The sequence below is a fragment of the Nymphalis io genome, chromosome 4 (assembly GCF_905147045.1).
Source record: "Nymphalis io chromosome 4, ilAglIoxx1.1, whole genome shotgun sequence".
In the NCBI taxonomy this organism is placed as follows: Eukaryota; Metazoa; Arthropoda; class Insecta; order Lepidoptera; family Nymphalidae; genus Nymphalis; species Nymphalis io.
The window spans coordinates 1,453,467-1,474,754 of record NC_065891.1 but is presented as its reverse complement, the minus strand read 5'-3'; the positions used below and the strand labels follow the sequence as shown (position 1 = coordinate 1,474,754).

Here is a 21,288-nt window from a genome sequence, read left to right as displayed (position 1 = left end):
ATCACGCCTTCAAAAATTGGCAGGTTTCGTTTTAGTCATGTCTTTTCCAAACAAACGAATGCTTTGAATGAATTTTTAGTTCATTTCCATGTGTAAATTTTACCTGAAGTATATGCCTTATCTGGAATAGTACAATAAAAATAAGCGTTTGAAATATAAATTTATAGATATCATGTATTGGAAAATTAAACTTAAAGTACTTTTCCATTTAAATGGAAGTCTTATCGGAACCAGGTCTTCGTAGGAGTTTCGTAATAGTCCGTCGAAGAATTCTTAAAGTGCATTTGCAAATGCGATTTACAGTTAAAGGCGAGACCGCAACGTCGTTTTGAGACCACAACAAACACATTTGGTCGATTCCATTCGGGTGCGAGTCCCTATAAAGTTTATTGACAATGACTGATGCGGCGAGCATCACTTGGCCTAGTAAATTTGAAAATTCTTTCAAAATATTCAACGTGAAAATACTTGTAGCCATTTTGATTTATATTTTAATATATATCCGATTACTTTTAACATATAACATAAATTATATTATAATAATAATCGTCTGTTTCTTAGACAGTTACTAAAGCTTGTTATCATAAATTATAAAATTACATTACAAATGTAATTTTATATAAATCGATTCCAATTAAATTCTAATATCAGTTGTGAATTGTAATCAAGATGAAACAGACAATGATATATCCAACAACAAATGAACATCTTTATTAATATACAGTTAATTGGATCATTGTAACCAAGTCACACACATAAATACAATAGAGATAGTCACACAGAGCAACAAGGAACCAAATTTTGAATATTCCAATTATATTCATTGTATGATAAGAAAGTTATAATACTTATAAAAAGAGACACCACGGTACAAAACCACCAAGTAAATTAAAGAAAAATGAACTACAAGCCGAGATGATCTAGTGGATAGAATACTTGGATATTAACCGATGATCAATCAATCAATTGATCAACAGCCAATCATAGTCATCTGCTGAATATAGGCCTCTCCCAAAGTGCGCCAAAGCTCCCGGTCCTCTGCCTTCCGCATGCAGTCGGTACCCGCCACCTTCTTAAGGTTATCGGCCCATTTGGCCCTACGCTGCGTTTTAGGGTGGATACCGCGGCAATCCGCGGTGTCCACCCTAATACTCGTCGGCTAAAACAGCCATCGGTCCTATGACATACGTGACCAGACCGCTGCCACTTCAGTCTGCTAATTTTGCAACCGATGATCGCGGGTTCAAAACTATGGAGCCACCACCAAGATGAAAATCTACAACATGTGTATCCAAACTCAATTGAAAAATCTCAAGACGAGAGTCTTACCCTAGTTGTAGGACATTATTATTGTGGGTTATTATTTTATATATGTATGTATATATCTCAAAGTAGAAAGTAGGTAAGTTATTAATATACAACAATTAACTGTACTTTATGAAATTAGTTTATTCTTTTGTTACCCATGTTTCATCGTAATTAAAAACTTACAAGAAAGGGTTATAGTCATGGCAATTTTAATTGGATTTGATTGAGAAAATGAGATTGTCTATCAAAGCTGTTATTTGTCCCACGGGAAGTACATGTTCAATCACTATAAAATTCTTTGATCGCTATCCACGATTTTCTCTCAAGATATCCTTCTACTAAAATTTGTCGAAATGGTATTTGGCATGAATCCAATAAAAAAATAATAGACTTATTTTCCTTTGATATTTTTTGTAATTATTTCAGAAATCCTAAGTTTTAATATATTGTATTAAGAGAAAACTTTAATATCTAAATCATATATACATTGAAAACAGTTGAAATATTTGTTCAAATCAATCAGAACATTGCAGTACGAGTACCTGGTCATTGTTTTAAGCACTGGCTTGTTTTTATTGTTACCGTCGACTTTATTTATCTAAGGACGATTTATAACGGACAGAGTAAATAGGAAATTACGGTTGAATAGCAAATGCTGAATAACGTATCTAAAATTCAAGGCTAGGTTTATATAAAGCCACGCTGCACTACTGAAATAAAAATATAGTTTACCCTAACCCTTACATCGCCAATGCGTTATCAACTTTGGGGAATGTTATGATACTAGTGCCTGTAGTTACATTGAAACTTCAAACCAGAACACAACAATACTATGTACTGCTGCTTAGCGGTAGAATGTATTATGAGTGGGTGGTACCTACACAGACAAAGCTCTAACGCTAACTAAATAAAGAAACAAGCTCCAGGAGCCCAAATTATATGGATAAGTCACAATTATGTCACATGTCCAAACAACCCACATTTGAGCAGCGTGGTGTAATAGCTCCCAGCCCCTTGAGAGGAAACCTTAGTCCAGCAGTAACATGTACTGGCTGTTACTCCACTTTTTATTACAATTTCAATCAAATTACAAAATCACTCTAGATCTTTGTCTCGTATTAAATATCATCAAACATAAGCTATTAGCAAGAAGTGAACCATACCATTAAAAAGATTGTAATGAAAATAGAATCTTTTACACAAGAAAATGTCCATCTTGAATTCGTTTTCAAAGTTTCAAACTGTATTAAGGTTTAATGTTCAGTTGTCTGGTAGAATTTTAAAGAAACTTACCATTTTAAAATTAAACTTTAAGGCAATTACATATTAACTTTTAAAGAGTTTATACTTACTTATTTTTTATTATTAAGAAAGTTTTATACTTATTTATTTTGCCTGTGGACGAAATCTACTTCTTTTGATTACTCATTGGTATTAGCCTACCTTATCAGCAAATCTCGAGGTCCGGCTTCAAGTCCCGGGTCGAGTCAATAAAAATATCTCATTTTTTTTCAGGATATAAATTCTCAGTAGCAGCCAAACAGAGAGAATAGAGAGTGCATCTGTGTTTGCGCACACACAACTATGTATTATAATTTATCCTGCGCAGTTAGCTAATCTCTCTTGCGATTTGACGCCGTGGCCCAAATCGTATAGCAGGACATCATTATCTTCATCATGATCATTCTGAAACTTCATTTTCAGAGGTCGTTAAGTAACGTTTATAATAAATTGTGGTTGTATTCCTATATACTTTTTATTTTTTGAATTTTGACGGGCCGGTTGGCGTGGTTGGTAGATACTTATCTTCTACGCCGAAGGTTGTATGTTGGATTCCCATCATGTCTGTTTGTCCTGAGTCTAGGTGTAATTATCTATATAAGTATGTATTTACATAAAAAAGTAGTATATGTCTATGTCTATCAGGTGTCTGGTTTCCATAATACAAGCTCTGCTTTGTTTGGGATGGTCGTGTGTGAATAATGTCGCAGTATATTATTATTATTATTATTATTTTTAAACTTTCGTAGATTAAGTTCTTAAGTAAATAGAATAAAAAAGAAAATATTTTAAATTAAATTGCATGCGTATAAAGTAGGTACATAATATAAAACTTTTATTCTACCGTTGATTATATTATAGCCAAGATATTAAGAATAAATATTCTTGGTGAATTTTCGTGAGATCTGAAAATCATCTGCAATAAACTAACTATAACAGGGTGAACATTGCAGTTGTTGGCACTCAATAGAACGCAGCATGGCCGCGGCGCGGTGCCAAGCAAGTTACCATCCACTGTCTCCTGCTTTCTTGTAAGAGTGACAAATACAGTGGCAATAAATTTATGAAGACTATAATAAAATTACTAGCGAAACTTACGCGAAAACGCTGTGCTATAAAATTGTTAGGTTTTCTGTTATGTAATACATAAAGTGGTTATATATTCATACTTCATTATCTTGCAATATATATCTAACATTAAAATATGAAATAAATTTAGTATTAAGTAACTCGGTAGCAGTATTTTGCGCTAAATGCAAAGAATTTTTTGGTTGACATAAATGTCTGAGATGGAATGTTTATATTGCTATTTTTTTCGTTTTGTTCAGGCGCTTCAATTTTCTGCACCCTTACAGCGGCTTTTCGTTTTTCCTACTCTGCCAGAATTAGGGGCTGTTTCGGAAGCCACAACACGCTCGCGAATCCTGAACCTCGGTGTTAGCATACATCGGAGATTTAGATTTCTCATTGTAATGATCAAAGGGATAAAGTGTGCGAGAAAAATTGAAAACTGATGCAAATAAATCTAATAGCACAATGTGATATATATTTTCGTTGAAACAGCAGAAGACCGCGATATTCAGTTGAGTAAATCTCAACCGAAGGTCGTTGTATGATATATGCACATAGAGGGTTGAAATATACTCCAACCCTCCTTAACAGGATAGGTAAGTAACTTAAGCTGTGCCCGTCAGTGGATGGAGCATGTCGGCAATTATAACATTTATGTATAATGTTTATTTTTTTTCAATTTTAAAATAATAATTGAACATTATAAAGGGTGCTTTCCATGGCCTGTTTATTACACGGGTCCTTTAGGGCACCGACTTTTGGTGAATATTTCTCACCTGTAAGGGCCTGTTACTCCCAGGCCAGTAGCCTTAACCTTAAGGCAGCATCTTTTTCTTATTTCCTTACAAACTTTCAATACTGGCAAAACTATTAGTAGTCATTATAAAACATATGCATATTTTTTTAAAGAAATAGGAAGTTTTAAATATCAGTGTTTTATATTTCGATTAAGATTTTTAAATATTATTATTATATTTTCTACTCTCATATATAATTATTTTTTATAGTAAATTGTTTAAAAACTTGTTCGTGCTCGCCCGGAAATTGCTTTAGGTCTCTAAATAATAAAGAGCCCTAATTTTAGTCTAGGAGTAAATTGTTTCGTGTATATAATAACTAGAATTAAGTACTCCTAGATCGCGTGTTGAACAAAAAAAAATAGTTAAAAAATATAATAGAAACAATATGAGTCATTTGTAAGTTTCTTTAGCTTTTTTGTTACAAAAATATCTAAATTAACGAAATCTGAGGTAAATCGTTTAAAAATTCCACCTTCATACATGAGCAATTGTTTTAAGATCTTGTTTATGATAAATAGCGTATTTAACATTTTATAATAATAGGCAGACTGGTAAATGAACCACCTGAGGATATGTGGTCACTATCGCCAATGCGCCACCAACTTTGGGAATTAATTCGCAAGGCTGGTAAAGCATTGGCGGTAGTCACTCTTAACTATGAATGAAATGCTATTTACACTAAACATAATGGAACGAGAATTAAAAACTACTAATTCCATTTCCAATACATATTTTATTTTATTTTATCAAATAGGAAGCCAACGTTATACATATATTAAGTAAAACCTGCTTATTGCATGTATAAAAATATTGTAACAAAATATATATCAATTATAGGCTAACTTAACATTCAAAAAATATCTAATTAAAGAAAAACAAAACTAAACTACTTTTTGCATTTATATATTTTTTATATAAGCTTCAAATATTGAATTCCATTTAATACAGAATCGAATACCTTCGGGAAAGAAGTATCGACGTAACTCGGAAACCAGGCGTTATAAGTATATCTTTACTTAAGATTGACTTGACAAGTATTGTTGTATCTTTATGTTAAACGTGCTTTACATCGCCAATGCTTTACCAACCTTGCGAATTAATTCCCGAAGTTTTTTTTTTTTTTTTATAGAATAGGAAGGCGGACGAGCATATGGGCCACCTGATGGTAAGTGGTCACCAACGCTCTTAGACATTAGCATTGTAAGAAATGTCAACCATCGCTTACATATCCAATGCGCCACCAACCTTGGGAACTAAGATTTTATGTCCCTTGTGCCTGTAATTACACTGGCTCACTCACCCTTCAAACCGGAACACAACAATACCAAGTATTGCTGTTTTGCGGTAGAATATCTGATGAGTGGGTGGTACCTACCCAGACGAGCTTGCACAAAGCCCTACCACCAGTTGGTGGCGCATTGGCGATAGTGACCACATATCCTCAGGTGGTTCATTTGCTAGTCTGCCTATTATTATAAAACGTTAAATACGCTATTAAGAACAAAAAATTAAATGTATAGCTCAAACGGGCTTACCATAAGCTTGGTTTGTGCACAAAAAAACTTATATGCACTCAGAAACAATCTCATGCCTACATTATTTCAAAACAAATAATGTCGTTCAATAAATTGCATATTTTAGGTATATATATACAAAACAAAATAGTGGAAAAAATAAGCTAATATTTATAGGTACTAAGTACCTAGTAAAATATAATAGAAGTAGTTGAACACAGAGCGGACGGAGAGCTACTTATGTAACAATGCTTATTATGTAACAATGATCTCAAAGTAATATGTTACGGTGAATCCATACATTAAATTTAGGTGTTTTGTTCGTACAACGTACATGGTACATCGGATATGTGCAAGATATTCGTGGTTGAAAATTTAAATGAGGCGTAAATATAAAGCTTGCTTTCACTAATTAATGTAACATATATCATAGCCCGAGATATAAATGATCTACTTTACATGAGTGTTGTTCACATTAAGAGATATTTTCGGATATTAAGAACTTTACCTAACGAAATTTACCAAGTTACTATTAATTGATATATATATATATATCATGTCCCTTGGTGAAAAGCCGGCTTTATACAGTAATGTGTAAAAGCTGAGGTGGATGCGAGGCGCAAGGGGGAGGCAACGGATAGCTTTGTTTGTTCAGTTCAGCTATATTCGGAAAATCACACGACACTAAGATTTGTGAAACTAATATACATACGTACTTATCTTCTATACGTCTTATCATATTAAATGAACACTTCTTATATAGGTATTTAATATATTTCACATGTTTATAATATAATTCACGTATCTCGAAAACGGCTTTAACGATTTGGTTCATTTTTTTTAAATTGTCTCCATATACGTAGATAGTCTTTGAAGAAAAAACACAAATTTTGTAAAAAAATATGTCATTAGAGCAAACCGAAGTACGGTGCTGTATATTTGTGTTTCAAGTTATTATAGTATTTAAACCTGCATCAGGTATGTTTCTATAAATCAGATTGCTGATATATATGCATATTGTATATGTTTATATATACATACATGATAATATAATTAGGACGGGAATCGAACCCCGAAGCGGAAGGGTCACTGCCTAGGTTGCCTATGCCTCAGTGAAAAATTCACAGTGGAACTATAAAAAAAAACCTGATCTAATTATATACACGTGTTAGCGAAATAAAAAAAATCTATGTCAATATTATGTAAATTTAAATTATAATTTGCGGTATAAACCCACCTAAATTTATTTATAAATTAAATTCATATTTCAAAAGTAAATTATTATAATTTACTTTTGAAAAATGAATTAAATTTAGTTTGTATTATCGAAGTAAAACACTTGTATTAATAATGTTGAGCATATCATTAACATGTTTCACTGATTTTAATGGTATTAAATATTTAACCTTCAATTATCACAAAGTTGTTTTTTATTAAAAAAGATTAGAAAATTATTTTCCAAAATAAATTTCCATATTCGAAAATAAAATCCCATAATTGAAAAACAAGTGTTCAGCAATTCTGAATCGTGACGCGAGCGAAGCTGCAGATAAAGCTCTAGTATATTATATACCAACCCGAATTCGAGCAGCGTTGTGGAATAAGCTTCGAACTTTCACTTCAAACCACCTTAGCCCAGCATTGGGACATTACTTTTACTTATTAAGCTTTTATTTTCGATTTCAGTAATAAAAATCTTATATAAAATTTATATGACCGTATTGTACAGATGCTCTTTACGAAATTCATATCCTTGCTCAATAGAGCCTTCAGCATGTTCAAAACTACGTAGAATTCCAAGTGCACTCCTTCACGCGTCAGTGGACATATAGCGGAACGATATGTCAAAGCAATTTATTTGACAGCCTCCGCCATATGCAACGGGATCTGCTGGATTATTTGACAAATTACGGTGGTATCGAACCGTGTGTGCTTGTTATAAAATATCTCTGTTTGTCGTGGAACTTCAACTTTTTACCTAGTTTATAATATATATTGAACATTTTAATGTCTTTTTTTGAATATAGGAGCCGTTGCACATACGGCCTTGTTCAATCTTTTGTTTATTGCCCCTATTCCCGGGATAAAATTACTTATACTATAACGTAAAATTGATTCATTTTCAAAAGTATATTGTTGTATCCTTTTAGCAACATGGCATATGTTTTTGTCAATATTCTGTGTTTCTGCCTCATCAATGTTTAATAAACAGTAAATGTACTATTCTGCCAAAAGTTTAATATCGACCTCCATTGTAAACAGTAGCATTAGGACAAAAGTACTCGCATAAAAAAAAAGATTAAAAGGTAAAGTCAAAATATATTCTATTCAAGTACGCTTTCGCGAAAACTTTTCATTTTAATAATTTTACAATTATAATTTCTATCCGAGAAGAACCAGTAAGAAAAACAAACAAGTAAGTTTCATTAACTAATCACATATCTATATATCTGTGTGAACGTCTGTATGTATGAATGTATTCAAACGTCTTTTGCCACGCCTTAGCAATTTGTATGTATTTTTTGTCATTATTCTGTTTTTGTCTCATCGATGCTAAATAAAGAGCAGTTGTTGACGTTTCAGCAAAAATTTTCATTCACCGACCGTAAGAGAAGCAGCATTTTGGAACTATGTGCTTTGGTAAACGAGGCCTTTGATTTCACAGCATTTAAGCAGATGATTATAGTAAAAATATTGCTGTATTTCTTCTTTTTTTATGTTATAGGTAGGTGGACGGGCAAATATGCCACCTGTTGTTAAGTGGTTACCATCGTCCATGGAAATTAAGAAGTATTAACCATTCCTTACATCGCCAATGCGCCACCGTCCGTGGGAACAACGATGTGATGTCCCTCGTGCCTGTAGTTACACTGGCTCACTCATCCTTATTGTTATGTATAGAGTAATATCGATAAAACATATTTTTATTTAATTCGATAGGAATTTTCGTAATATCATATTGGATATTTCCTGCCTCCGGGATCATAGATTTCAATAACGGATTTTTACATATTGGAGTTGCATGCATGCATGCTTGCTAACCCACTTAAAGAGGAGCATCGAATGTAGACCTATTTCATAAATAAAATATAAGTTTTTTTTTATCATTACAAAAAAAAACTAACTATGAAAGTTATGTTAAATTCTCTATCTAGATAATAAAATGTTGCCCTTTATCCTATTATAGAAGATGGAAATTTTAACTGGGGCAAATAAAAAGTGTATATTTTTAGAAAAAGTTAAAAGAAAACAGTCTGCTAAGGCAAACATACACTTTTAAACTGTCTGCACTTGCAGATTTGTAAGTTTGTATTTTCAAGATTTCGTTTGGGTCTATTTTAAGGATTAGAAAGGTTATGTTGTCACTTTTAAGCACTTTAGAAACTTCTTTTAACAAGAGTTAAGTTTCAAGTTACTACTGGTTTCGAATGTAGATTCTACCGAGAAGAACCGGCAAGTCTCAATTTTACACTTTTACACCAATTAAATTATAATATAGGTATGTATATATCATGTAATTTAGATAAACATAAGCGACCGATATGTAATTATAAAATATTAAGTACAAACATTCAATTTTATTCAGTATTTAAAACTAAAATTTGACACGGCGGTGTGCCGTGTTCGCGTGAAATGACGTAACTACATAGTATCAGGTAACTCCGCGAAGTTACTCGGGGCCGGTAATAGCACAGTTTAAAATAATGAATGAAGTTTCATCAGCATCCGCGCAGATAGCGCTATCTGCGTATAAAACAAACTTTTTCCAGCATACCAGAACAAACACATTAAGGGATTCAGCGTTCATGTCCGCAGGCAGAGCTCGAAGGCGCGATAAACTTGTCGTGACGTTGATTTATGTCTCCGTTTGTTTGTCCCGAGACGGCACCAAAGTCCCGGTTCATCCGGGATACCGACTGCGATAACAAAATGCACTGCAAATTACCGGCCGAAGTTTCTATTTATGGAAACATGCTTTTTGAATTAAGACCCGTGCAACTATTTAGCGAAATCTGAATGAAGAGTTAAACTATCATATCTGAAAGTTTGACAGCCTGTTAAGTAAAAACTGTCAGAAGTAGAGCTCAGACAATGTGCACATAGCACATTTAGAAATAATTATTTATTTAGAAATAAAATCAATTTCATTTAATAATAATAGAATACAATCATAATTAATAACATACATACATACTAAATATTAGGACAATAATTATGATAGGTTGCTACTAGGCTAATCTGGTATGTAGGTTAGAGTACAAAAGTCTTAACTCAAGCAGTTTGGTAGGATATATAAAACCTTTTAATACGAAAACTCCGTACAATTTCCCCATTTTTATTTTTGAGTTGGTTAACCTTATTTAAGAAAAAATATATACTGTTTGTATATAACTGAGCATCCTAAGCCCACAGCGTTAGTGTTACTTTTAACACGTAATATAACAAAAAGCAGTATTATTATTGCAATTTGCATGAGCTTATTATTGATTATATAATTTTTAAAACATTAAAAGATATTTAAATTTTTAATTTAGAACCAAGTAAATAACTTTGGAAACAATCAATCATCGATCCACCTTTACCTACTGTTTTAATTCATCTCACTGAATCCTTGTGTTTTGTTCTTATACTTTTATCTAAATATATTTTAATATTACTAAAACTACTGACCGATATAGTAACATGTACTTTTGTGTGTGTGTGTGTGTTTCTTAAATCGATCAGCGATCGATCGACCAAGCGATTAGATGTACCGTACGCCTATTTATTTTATCCTTAAATAAGAATGATATTTACGCTTCTCGTGTCAATAGTCCAAATTTATAACGAGTGAAAATGCAAAGCGCATCTTTTTATATAATAATAAAAATACATTATTCGAAATGCGCTGCATTCTTTTTTTGGAATATTTTTTATGTACATGGGTCAGTAGTTTTCTCGGGCATTACAAAAAACTTCTCATATTAGTATATGTATATCCGAAATATCCATATATCCGAAAGTACTACAACAAATTGCTTGTGAACAGATAAAATAATAAAATCACTGCTATCGTTCAGAAACGTTAACTCACAATTAAATATAAAGGTCAACAAACCGTGATAAATCGCATTAATTACATCTATTTTAATAGACAAGAATGGTGTCATGCAATAAATATTAAAAACCGCAAAGCATTTTAAATGTAGCTGACCAAATATTTACAGGGTTTAAATTATAGTCGTGTTACGAGCGGCGAACAATTTGTTGTTGACAATTACATCAATGCACGTCATTTGGAGAGCGGTGACGCGGTATGAAATTTAATATTGTCGTTAAAAACTAAATTTAAAATAAATTATTTCTCACCTGACTTTGGTGTTACAGTTTAAAAGGTACCTTTACTTTTTGGATTACATCACTATTTTTTTATATATAATAGGAAGGCGGACGAGCATAGTACATGTTGGTAAGTGGTCACCAACGCTCGTAGACATTGGCATTGTAAGAAATGTTAACCATCGCTTACATCACCAATGCGCCACCAACGTTGGGAACTAAGATGTTTTGTCCCTTGTGCCTGTAATTATGACAAAAAATAACATATTCATATTTACCGTAATTAACGTAGTTGTTGGTAGACTAGAAATGGCTATATTTGGCAAGGCATTAATATTATAAGAAATAAAAACAGTTATAGTTTCGTTTTCTTGTTCATATTTTTCTTCATGACATTTATTACGTGTGCCTTTTTTGTTCTTGTAAATTCATTATTTAACATTATTTATTGGTCTGTGTATTTCTTATTTTAATGTAATAGACTGTAATTGTATTGTATGTTTCTTAATAAATAAGATAAACATTGTATATTGAAAAGAAATACTGGTTTTAATATATTGAGCATACATTACTTTATCATAATATCAACCATCCACCGTGCTCGAAAAATGCACAAAGGACGAAGTTTTCGTTTTATATATAGAACACACAATTGTTACTATTAATCCATTATGTTAATAAACGAATTTAACTGCTCCATAGCGGCACGTTACGGCGACCACGCGAACTCATAAATAACTCTCGTACAAATGAATTTCTTGAAAAGGTCGTCAAAATATGACTTCACATGTAAGTCCAGTCACGCAACAAACTAAACTCTCATACGTTATTTATTCAACTTAGCAGTCATCAGAATGAGGTACTTTTTTATTAATTTAAACGCAAATGCTTGACGACATACTGTCTTATGGAAATCTTGATTGGTGCGCGCTATATGTCTATTCACTTTTTTCTTCAAGGCACCAAGTTTTTCATAACCATGTCCATCCTTGTTTACGTTAGCCGTATAACCGTTACTTGTGTTGCCAGTTGATTACATATCAAACACAAAAGGAATACAGCTTTCGATCTTTCGTCGAACTGTGGTAGAAAAATGACAAAAAATAATGTTGTAAAGCACCTGACCACAAATAAATTAGTAAATTAGCAGGCTGTAAAAGTCCTACTGTCACGCTTTGTGTAATTTTCTTTTAAAGAGAAGGTTTGGAGCTTATTTCACCACTCTGATCCAATGGGAGTTGGTGGATACTTATGGTTGTATTTTCATTCGAAACATGCGTATTTATTAAGGCAAATAAAATATTTAATTACCTTGAGCTTGTCTGGGTTTGAACTCGTAATCATCGGTTAGGATTCACACGTTCTAACCACTGTGCCAACTTTCGTAATTAAAACATATGCACCGAGCATATGTTTTAATTACGAAAGTAATTGTGTAAATTTTAACTTAAAAGATATATTACGTTTGAAACAAACAAAAGTCAGCTTACTCTTAAAAATTTCACTACCCTCCACTTAATGTATTTTTAGGGATACATTCCATTCAAAGAGAGATATCGAAATTCGGAGGGAACTTTACATCCTCTTGAGCGTTGATATGGATTGAGATGTCGCTCAAAAGCGTAATCGATTTTTTTAACAATGCTTTGCTTTTAGGGTGAACTTGCGGAGGGGAGACATCTGTTCGGTCTTGTGCCAAGGAGAAGAATTGTAGCTATTCTAGGTATTGAACAAGAATACCAATATGCATTTATCAGGTCACGATTTCAAATAAGCAAATATTTTATACAGTTTTGGTATTTTTTATGGACAGGCCATGGGCTAAATGGGCCAACTTGTGGTAAGGGGCACCATCGCTCATAAACATTGACTCTGTAAAAAATATTAAGCGTTCCTTACATTACCAAAGCGCCACCTACATTGGGAACTAAGATGTTATGTTCCTTATGCCTATAATTACACTGGCTCACTCACCTTTCAAACCAGGCCACAACTGTACATTACTAATTAATGCTGTTTTGCGGTAGAATATCTGGTGATTGGGTGGTACCTACCCAGTGAGAGTTATTATCATTATATTTGTACGCAAGTTGGTAAATAATCTAAATGAAAGGAAATATTTAATGAAAAGTTTGAAAAAGAACATTTAAGTATTTAGCCGTCGCTTTGCATATTCTCAATATATACTTTATTTAATTGAAGAATTATAAGCAGCAATAGAAATATATTTCACAAAATATCATGATATGGTTGTTTTATCTAGGAATATTAGAAGCAATGTACAATAACATTTTTTTTTATAGAATAGGAAGGTGGACGAGCATATGGGCCACCTGATGGTAAGTGGTCACCAAAAGCCCTTAGACATTGGCATTGTAAGAAATGTCAACCATCGCTTATAGCCAATGCGCCACCAACCTTGGGAACTAAGATTTTATGTCCCTTGTGCCTGTAATTACACTGGCTCACTCACCCTTCAAACCGGAACACAACAATATCAAGTATTGCTGTTTTGCGGTAGAATATCTGATGAGTGGGTGATACCTACCCAGACGAGCTTGCACAAAGCCCTATCACAAGTAAATAGTCATCAAAGGAAGTTAAGAACAGATACTGGCTATCCTAGCTAGGCTAATTCAATAACCTGTGTTACTCAGTCCTCTCTCCTACAGTCTTAGTGTACATAATCATTTAGGTTATCTCAGTATAAACGAGCAAAAAATTGTCCGTTGTTAATCGTATGCTCCGGTGAATTTTTCGTCAGTATAGATGAATGTGTACGTTAAATGAAAAAGTATCCAGTGAGTTGAGGCAACGACACAAAGAATCACACAACAAAATATTCAATACTCACAACGATTCGACGGCGATATGAAATGTGGTAGAGTTTGTGAATAATTTAATACAAATTGACACCAACGCTTGCAGTAGATCCGTTCGTAATTTACGCGATACAACCTAACTCTGACAAAATTGTAAAACAGTAATTTTTGCTTTTGAAATAAAGCCTCCTTAAAAGGAGGCTTTATAATTAATATCTATAATTAATAGCCTAATTGTTTCTTATTACTACGTTCAAATTTGTTGTGTTATATTTATCTTTACTTTTAAATTAAATAGCTTTTCTTGATTTTGAGATTTTTATGACATAAACGAGCTGTTAAGCCTACTAATGTTTAAAAAAGTAGAAGACTGAGTTATTCAGTAAACGTGATAGAAGTTAAACTTTTTTGCCTGGAAATGTTTAACTTAAATTCGACCTTGATATTGTACTATAATCTCCTTTAAAGAAGTTTCACTTCACAAATTAATCAGATGCGTGGGTTTAGAAAGAATTTAATTAACTTTTTTTAAATCGACTTTTTTCTTGTTAATTAAAATATTTTTACCTCATCGTCGATTTTTTACTAAGGTATATAATAAGGCTACCTGTTGAAAGTCTTAAAACATTTCGTAAGCTAAAATGCGCAATTTATAAATACCTACATTTTACTAAAAGCTTTAGAAAATTTAACGGGTTTGCCGAGAGAAAACTTGAAAGATGAAAACAGAATAATTTATATTTAAGAGATTATTCTGGATCTTCTCTCTCTGGTTCAATTCTAATATGTTGTGTTCAAATATTTACCCCCTTTTTTGTAACATTTTAAATCATAATTGTAACGATCATTTTTACCTATCAAATATCTATACAAATATTATAAAGAGGTAAAAATTGTGAGGTTGTAGGGGGTAATCTCTGGATCTACCGAACCAGTATTGAAAATTCTATATCTATTGGCTATATATTGACCCGAAGATTTTTTCGTGGTAGTGGGATTTGCAAAGTTAGTCGGAGAAAAAACGGTCGAACGAAAAGGTTTCTTACGAACGCTGCCTTAACGATGAGAGATATATGATTGAGTTCTAGGGAAAAGTTTTAAAGCTTGATAATGTCTACAAAAAAGTCACCGACAGCATATGTCTAACTTTTATATTTAAATCACAAAAAGTAGTTTTTTATATAAAAAAAATAATTTAAATCGTTAGGTCAGGTTTATTGGTCATATTATCAACAATTATGAATTCTTATCAAAATAAGTAAACTTATCGCCTCAAGTGTTTAAAACAAAAGATTTTTCCCTTTTCTGCATATAATTTAGACCAATGGTTAAAAAGATAATACGACATAATTATGGAAAACCCACCGTATTGTATTCTATTGAGTGATATTTCTATTAGACGGTTTTTTTCATATACACCAAGTGAATTTATTTAGAAATAAATTGCTTTATTACCAAGGAAATTTTATTTATATAAAATTCATTTTTTATAGTTTGTTTTTTTGGTTGCATAGTTTAAGACATAATTTAAAATATCAAATACCTTATTATTGTTCAGCTAATCGGTCACAAGTAAAAATGTTTACCGCCTAACGAGTGGGCACGGGTCAGCTAGTTTATAAGGGGCTGGAGGATTTTAACAAAATACAGATACCATTCTTTCGTAGACGCGAAAATATCACTAGTTAAACTAAAACAAATATAGGTTTAAAGCTAGATAAGAAAATAGAGTACAGGCTCTTTAACACGAGTGCAACGAAAAACTTGTTTAGTTGACAGTGATGGATGCGATCGGCAAGCTGCTGCTAACACAAATTCGGATTTTTAGCTACACACAAAATAGCACAGAAATCGAGCATCAAATTTTATCTACGATGATTTGCGAATAGCAGTTTGTGTTGACGCTGCTTTTTAGTAACTGATAGATACTGATGGAGACGGGTCTTTTGCATGTGACAAGGGTGTGGCATAAATATCGCACGACCTCCAATTTGTATGATTAATTGGACTCACATACGAGGGGCAAGATATAAAATACAACATGCGGAATATTTCATTTGAGGAAGAGATTTAAGGTGCAACTTTATTTTACGTTGAAATTCTGTTTTCAATCATAATATTTCCTACGCCAAATATTATCAGTCAATTAAAATAATTTTACGTCTATTTAAAACTAACTAACATTGTTTTATTAATGTAATTACAATAAATTAAATGTCAATTCTGCATGGAAATCAATATTCAGTACTTCGTTCCGTGAAATTTTATTTCATTAATAATATTTAATAGAGTAATTTGATTTGCCTATTCAGTTTTTACGCGAGTAATTTAAGGGGTTGCACATTGGACAAAATTTTAATCGCCTTTGACAAAGCCGACGTATGAAACGGCTTTAATCTTTTATCTAAATACTTATTACCCTATCCTCGTGCAACTGTTGACGGGAACGGTAGCGTGGATTATAATTTATCTCGTTTAAGCCAATAGTAACAACATTTATCATAAATGAAAGATCTGTTTACTTAGATAAACACAAGGAACGTTTCTATTCTTGTATGTTTTATATGATTTTTATAACATAAAGCTGAAGAATTTGTTTGTTTGATCGTACTAATATCAGTATCTACCAGTCTGAAAATATCTTGAAAATATCGTTGGCGTTAGAATGGATTTATAGAGAAAGGTTATATATATACCATATATATATAGATCACACTACAGCCCACGGAGAGTAACGTTCAACGCGAATGTGAGGGGATAAGATATAATTGTAATGTCAATAAGTAAGAGTCACTCTTTTAGGCTTTTTTATACATTTTATACATATTCAAATAATATAAATAAGAACGATAATTAAAAAAATTAAAAACCGAGATGGCCCAGTGGTAAGAACGCGTGAATCTTAACCGATGATCGTGGGTTCAAACCCGGGCAAGCACCACTGAATTTTCATGTGCTTAATTTGTGTTTATAATTCATCTCGTGCTTGACGGTGAAGGAAAACATCGTGAGGAAACCTGCGTGTGTCTAATTTCATTGAAATTGTCACATGTGTATTCTACCAACCCGCATTGGAGCAGCGTGGTGGAATAAGCTCTAAAAAACCTTCTCCTCAAAAAGGGAGATGAGGCCTTAGCCCAGCAGTGGGACATTAACAGGCTGTTACTGTGAATATGTATAGCTATATCTGTAACATTTTTTTATTTAGTGATTATTTTAACTTTTTATCAACAACAAAATTTCTACTAAGTCTCATAATTGTTCACTAATTGATTAATATTAACAATGAACACCTTCAAGTTGTTTTTACGAATTCAAATCGTGTATACAATTTTATAAATTCAACCGCCACAAATCAGTAGAGCTATTCCGTTAGAAAATCTCGGAACTTATCGTAGAAGATTGCAGAAAGATATGCGACATTGACTGTTATTAAAAAATACGCGCACCAAAATATCGTATTACCTATAATCTGTTGTTAATATTTCACGAGTGAGATGCGAAGTGAATTCTTACTTCGCATCTCACTCGTGAAATAGATAATATATGGCCCATATAATAATAGATGGCCCAGTGGTAAGAACGCGTGAATCTTAACCGATGATCGTGGGTTCAAACCCGGGCAAGCACCACTGAATTTTCATGTGCTTAATTTGTGATTATATTATCATTCATCTCGTGCGTCTCGAAGAAAAACATCGTGAGGAAACCTGCATGTGTCTAATTTCACTGAAATTCTGCCACATGTGTATTCCACCAATCCGCACTGGAGCAGCGTGGTGGAATAACCTCCAAACCTTCTCCTCAAAAAGAGAAAGAAGGCCTTCAGCCCAGCAGTGGGACATTCACAGGCTGTTACGGATAATTAATTTATATACATATAATTAAAAATATTTATAATTTTTACAATATTAATAAAAGATTTTTTTGTAAAAAATTAAAAGAGAATTTAATAGGAGTTACTGACTACGCGTTTGTTTGATAATTTTTCAGTATTCACTAACTTAATCGTATTTTTTTTAGTTTACACTCTTAAAAGAGCTACCAGAGTTCATAATAAGAAAATCCGAAACCAATTATTTTTCCTTTTAATAATAATAATATTAATGACATCTCATTTAAAAATAATTACTAAATTCAATCTTAATGAAAATCGAGAGATAACCAAATAAATAAGACACGTAACCTAGCCTTATATCATAAGTCCAAACCGGAGAAGTTCAATTTGTATCTCCAGTGGTAAATCACCGCTAGCAAATTGTCTCTTGTTAATATATAAAAATATCTTGTGGGTGCATTTGTTAAAGTATATACGGAATTCCGCAAATGAGTAGATGGCGTGTTGGAACAGACTACGCATGTGTAAACAGGATAAGTTACTGAGCTGCGTGAAATTTCTTCGCTTTAACTTGAACTTCTTCCAGCTTAAAAACTACGGTGGTTTTACAAATCCCATCAAGGAACTGCCTTTGTTAATTAAAATTGAGTGTTAAATTTTGAAACGAATTATAGGGACAACTCAACAAAATATTTAATCAAAGTTGTTAACATAAATTATTATCAAAATTTAGTATCTCATTTATTCTCACAGGAATTAAAAGTTTTATATGTGCTCAGCAAAATCAGAGCCAAATCTCTGCTGAGCATAAATCATAACCATTTGACATAATCTAATTATGCATTTTTAACAAAAACGATAGTAATTTGGCAAATTAGATATGAGTATTTAAAGGGTCCTAATATCTTGCTTCGATATTTCATGTATCCCCCCTTCAAATTACGCAAATATTATAATTTATGATTGTTTGGATTGAAATGTAAACTCTTCTCGGAAAATTCGTCTTTACTTTGCCGTCTTCCTCCCCCTTTCCAATGTTAAGCTTGGCGTTGAAGATTCGCAAAGATTGATAGAAGTTTAAGATTATACGAAAAGTAAAATATTTGGCTAAGGCTCGTACATCCCTTATAATAATAATATAATACGAAGTGTTAATCATTTCCTTTTTTGTCTTGCAAATCTTGATCCTAATTACATTTCCCGTTTGGGTTACAATAAATCTAGCCAATCCGAATACCGTTTATACTGCAGTCGGATGAAACATTCACGATGATTACATCCATAAATTTCTACTTACCTGCGGCACGTGTAAATGGTTGATTTATGATCCCACACAGAGGTAATGTGTCGCAGTGTTTTGTCTCTAAATAACATTCGGTGCTAACGAGTTATGAACGATGGGGAAGCTACAAAATTTTACTAAATTTCTTGTTTTCACTAAGAAAAATTGAAGATTTGAGTTGATAATTCACAAATTTGTTATTTTATAGAAATGAGCGTCAAAGTTTTAATTCTTATTTTGCGACTATTTGCACTTATGGTTTTCAGATACAACAACAATGTTGTGTGATTAATAGTGTTGTAGTATTTTATATTATTAATGAAAAATAACAATTTAACAACCTATACTGTCGGTTCATTTAATCAGTAAGTACGCAAATATAAAATGAATGAAAGTATTAGATACAGTAAGCAAAATTTTTATGACATTCGTGTGCCAATCCTAAGAAAAAACGTGTTGGAATTAAAATATTACACCTTTAATTATGACGAAAAATAAAATTAAAAAAAGTTACGTCACTTTTATTGTCATGTCTTATTAGAATCTACCATATTTTTAAAGTTATTATTATATGTGTGTAGATATAAATTATGTATTAATAAGTGTAATTTATTTAGTTTTTTGATAAGGTAGTAGTAGGTATTTAAATATAATACTGGTATTTTCAACATAATTTGCATTCAGATTCCATTAAAAATATTTAGATCGATTCTAGTTTTTCATGGAAAAAAAGTAAGACTAAGGCGATAAAAAAAACACTGCCAACCTGCTATCAAATATAAACCATTTTTATTTAAAAAAAAAATATTTTGCAAACGTGTTATACTGGAATTTTCGCAAATTTTATGTTTTTTATAGTGTTTTTTAATTTGAACAAAATACATATGAAAAAATAACTAATTTTTAAATTGAGAACTTAATTTTTGATAAAAATACTTTGCAAACGTGTTATACTGGAATTTTCGCAAATTTTATGTTTTTTATAGTGTTTTTTAATTTGAACAAAATACATATAAAAAAATAACTAATTTTTAAATTGAGAACTTAATTTTTGATAGCAATAGGTTTTTATTTGTATCTTGGTTGTTTTAGTTAATGACTGGTATAAAGAAAACTTACACAGATTTTTTGGTCCGTATGTTTGTAAACAAAGCTCGTTCTAAAACCAAATTCAAATTTAACTATACGGCTACTAATGCTTACCTTATGTATAGGCGTTCCCCAGAAGTCGTTAAGAAAGATATTCGAGATTGGTGTCTGCGGTCTTAAATCTCTGTTCTCTTTTATGGCACTGATATCGTCAAAGACGAAGCCACAGTAAAGGCAGTTGTGGTATACAAGAATGCAAGCGAGGACTAAAATTGCTCCGAGACCTCTTCGTGGAGTTTCGGGCATTTCCTCAGCTGCTTGACTAGGACCAGTTACCCGCCTTTTACTGCGACCTGTTCGAGTTCTCACCGCCGAAACCACTCCTCCGAACCTACACACGCCACTTACACGGTCCATCTTGAATTAAACCGACATTATTTCATCAAATATTTTCACATAGCACTATCCAAATCCGAGCTTTAAAAATAAATCCCATTTATAGCGGTCCCGAGTCACCTGGAATGTCAGCAACTTAACCACAATCACGAACGAAACTTAGAACAAAATACGCTACGAAGAATGCGAATAATACGCGTTATAAGCGAAATTAACACTAAAAATCTATAAGGTGCTAATGTTACGGTCTGTGTTTACGTCACCGCGAGGCATATGTCACATTTTTTAGACGAAAACGTTTAATTTGACATTTATGTGGTATATTGACGTAGCACATACGGACACACCCGCTCTCTAGGCCGATTTGCCGACAACTGCCGAAATGCGTCGAGCGAATGCCGCGTCGAGTCACGTGACCAGTCGTTTTACTGCAGGTCGTTCGGAGAGCGCGCATGCGTCGAGACGATTCACACTGGCGGCAAAATAAATAATAATATAACTCGCGTATTGCTCAATAAGCATTACAATAAGTAGGTAAACATACAGATTATTATACAGATTAAATATA

General features: G+C 32.5%; 1 protein-coding gene across 1 annotated transcript in view; it reads right to left on the bottom strand.

The window, feature by feature from the left end:
- LOC126781765 (protein O-mannosyl-transferase Tmtc3) overlaps positions 1 to 21,077 on the bottom strand; it is a 175,648-nt gene extending 154,571 nt beyond the window's left edge. Inside the window, exon 1 of the mRNA XM_050506801.1 lies at positions 20,439 to 21,077. Within this exon, the coding sequence (XP_050362758.1) occupies positions 20,439 to 20,741 (303 nt within the window). The 5' untranslated portion in view covers positions 20,742 to 21,077. The remainder of the gene's footprint in view (positions 1 to 20,438) is intronic.
- Positions 21,078 to 21,288: the final 211 nt, after the last annotated feature.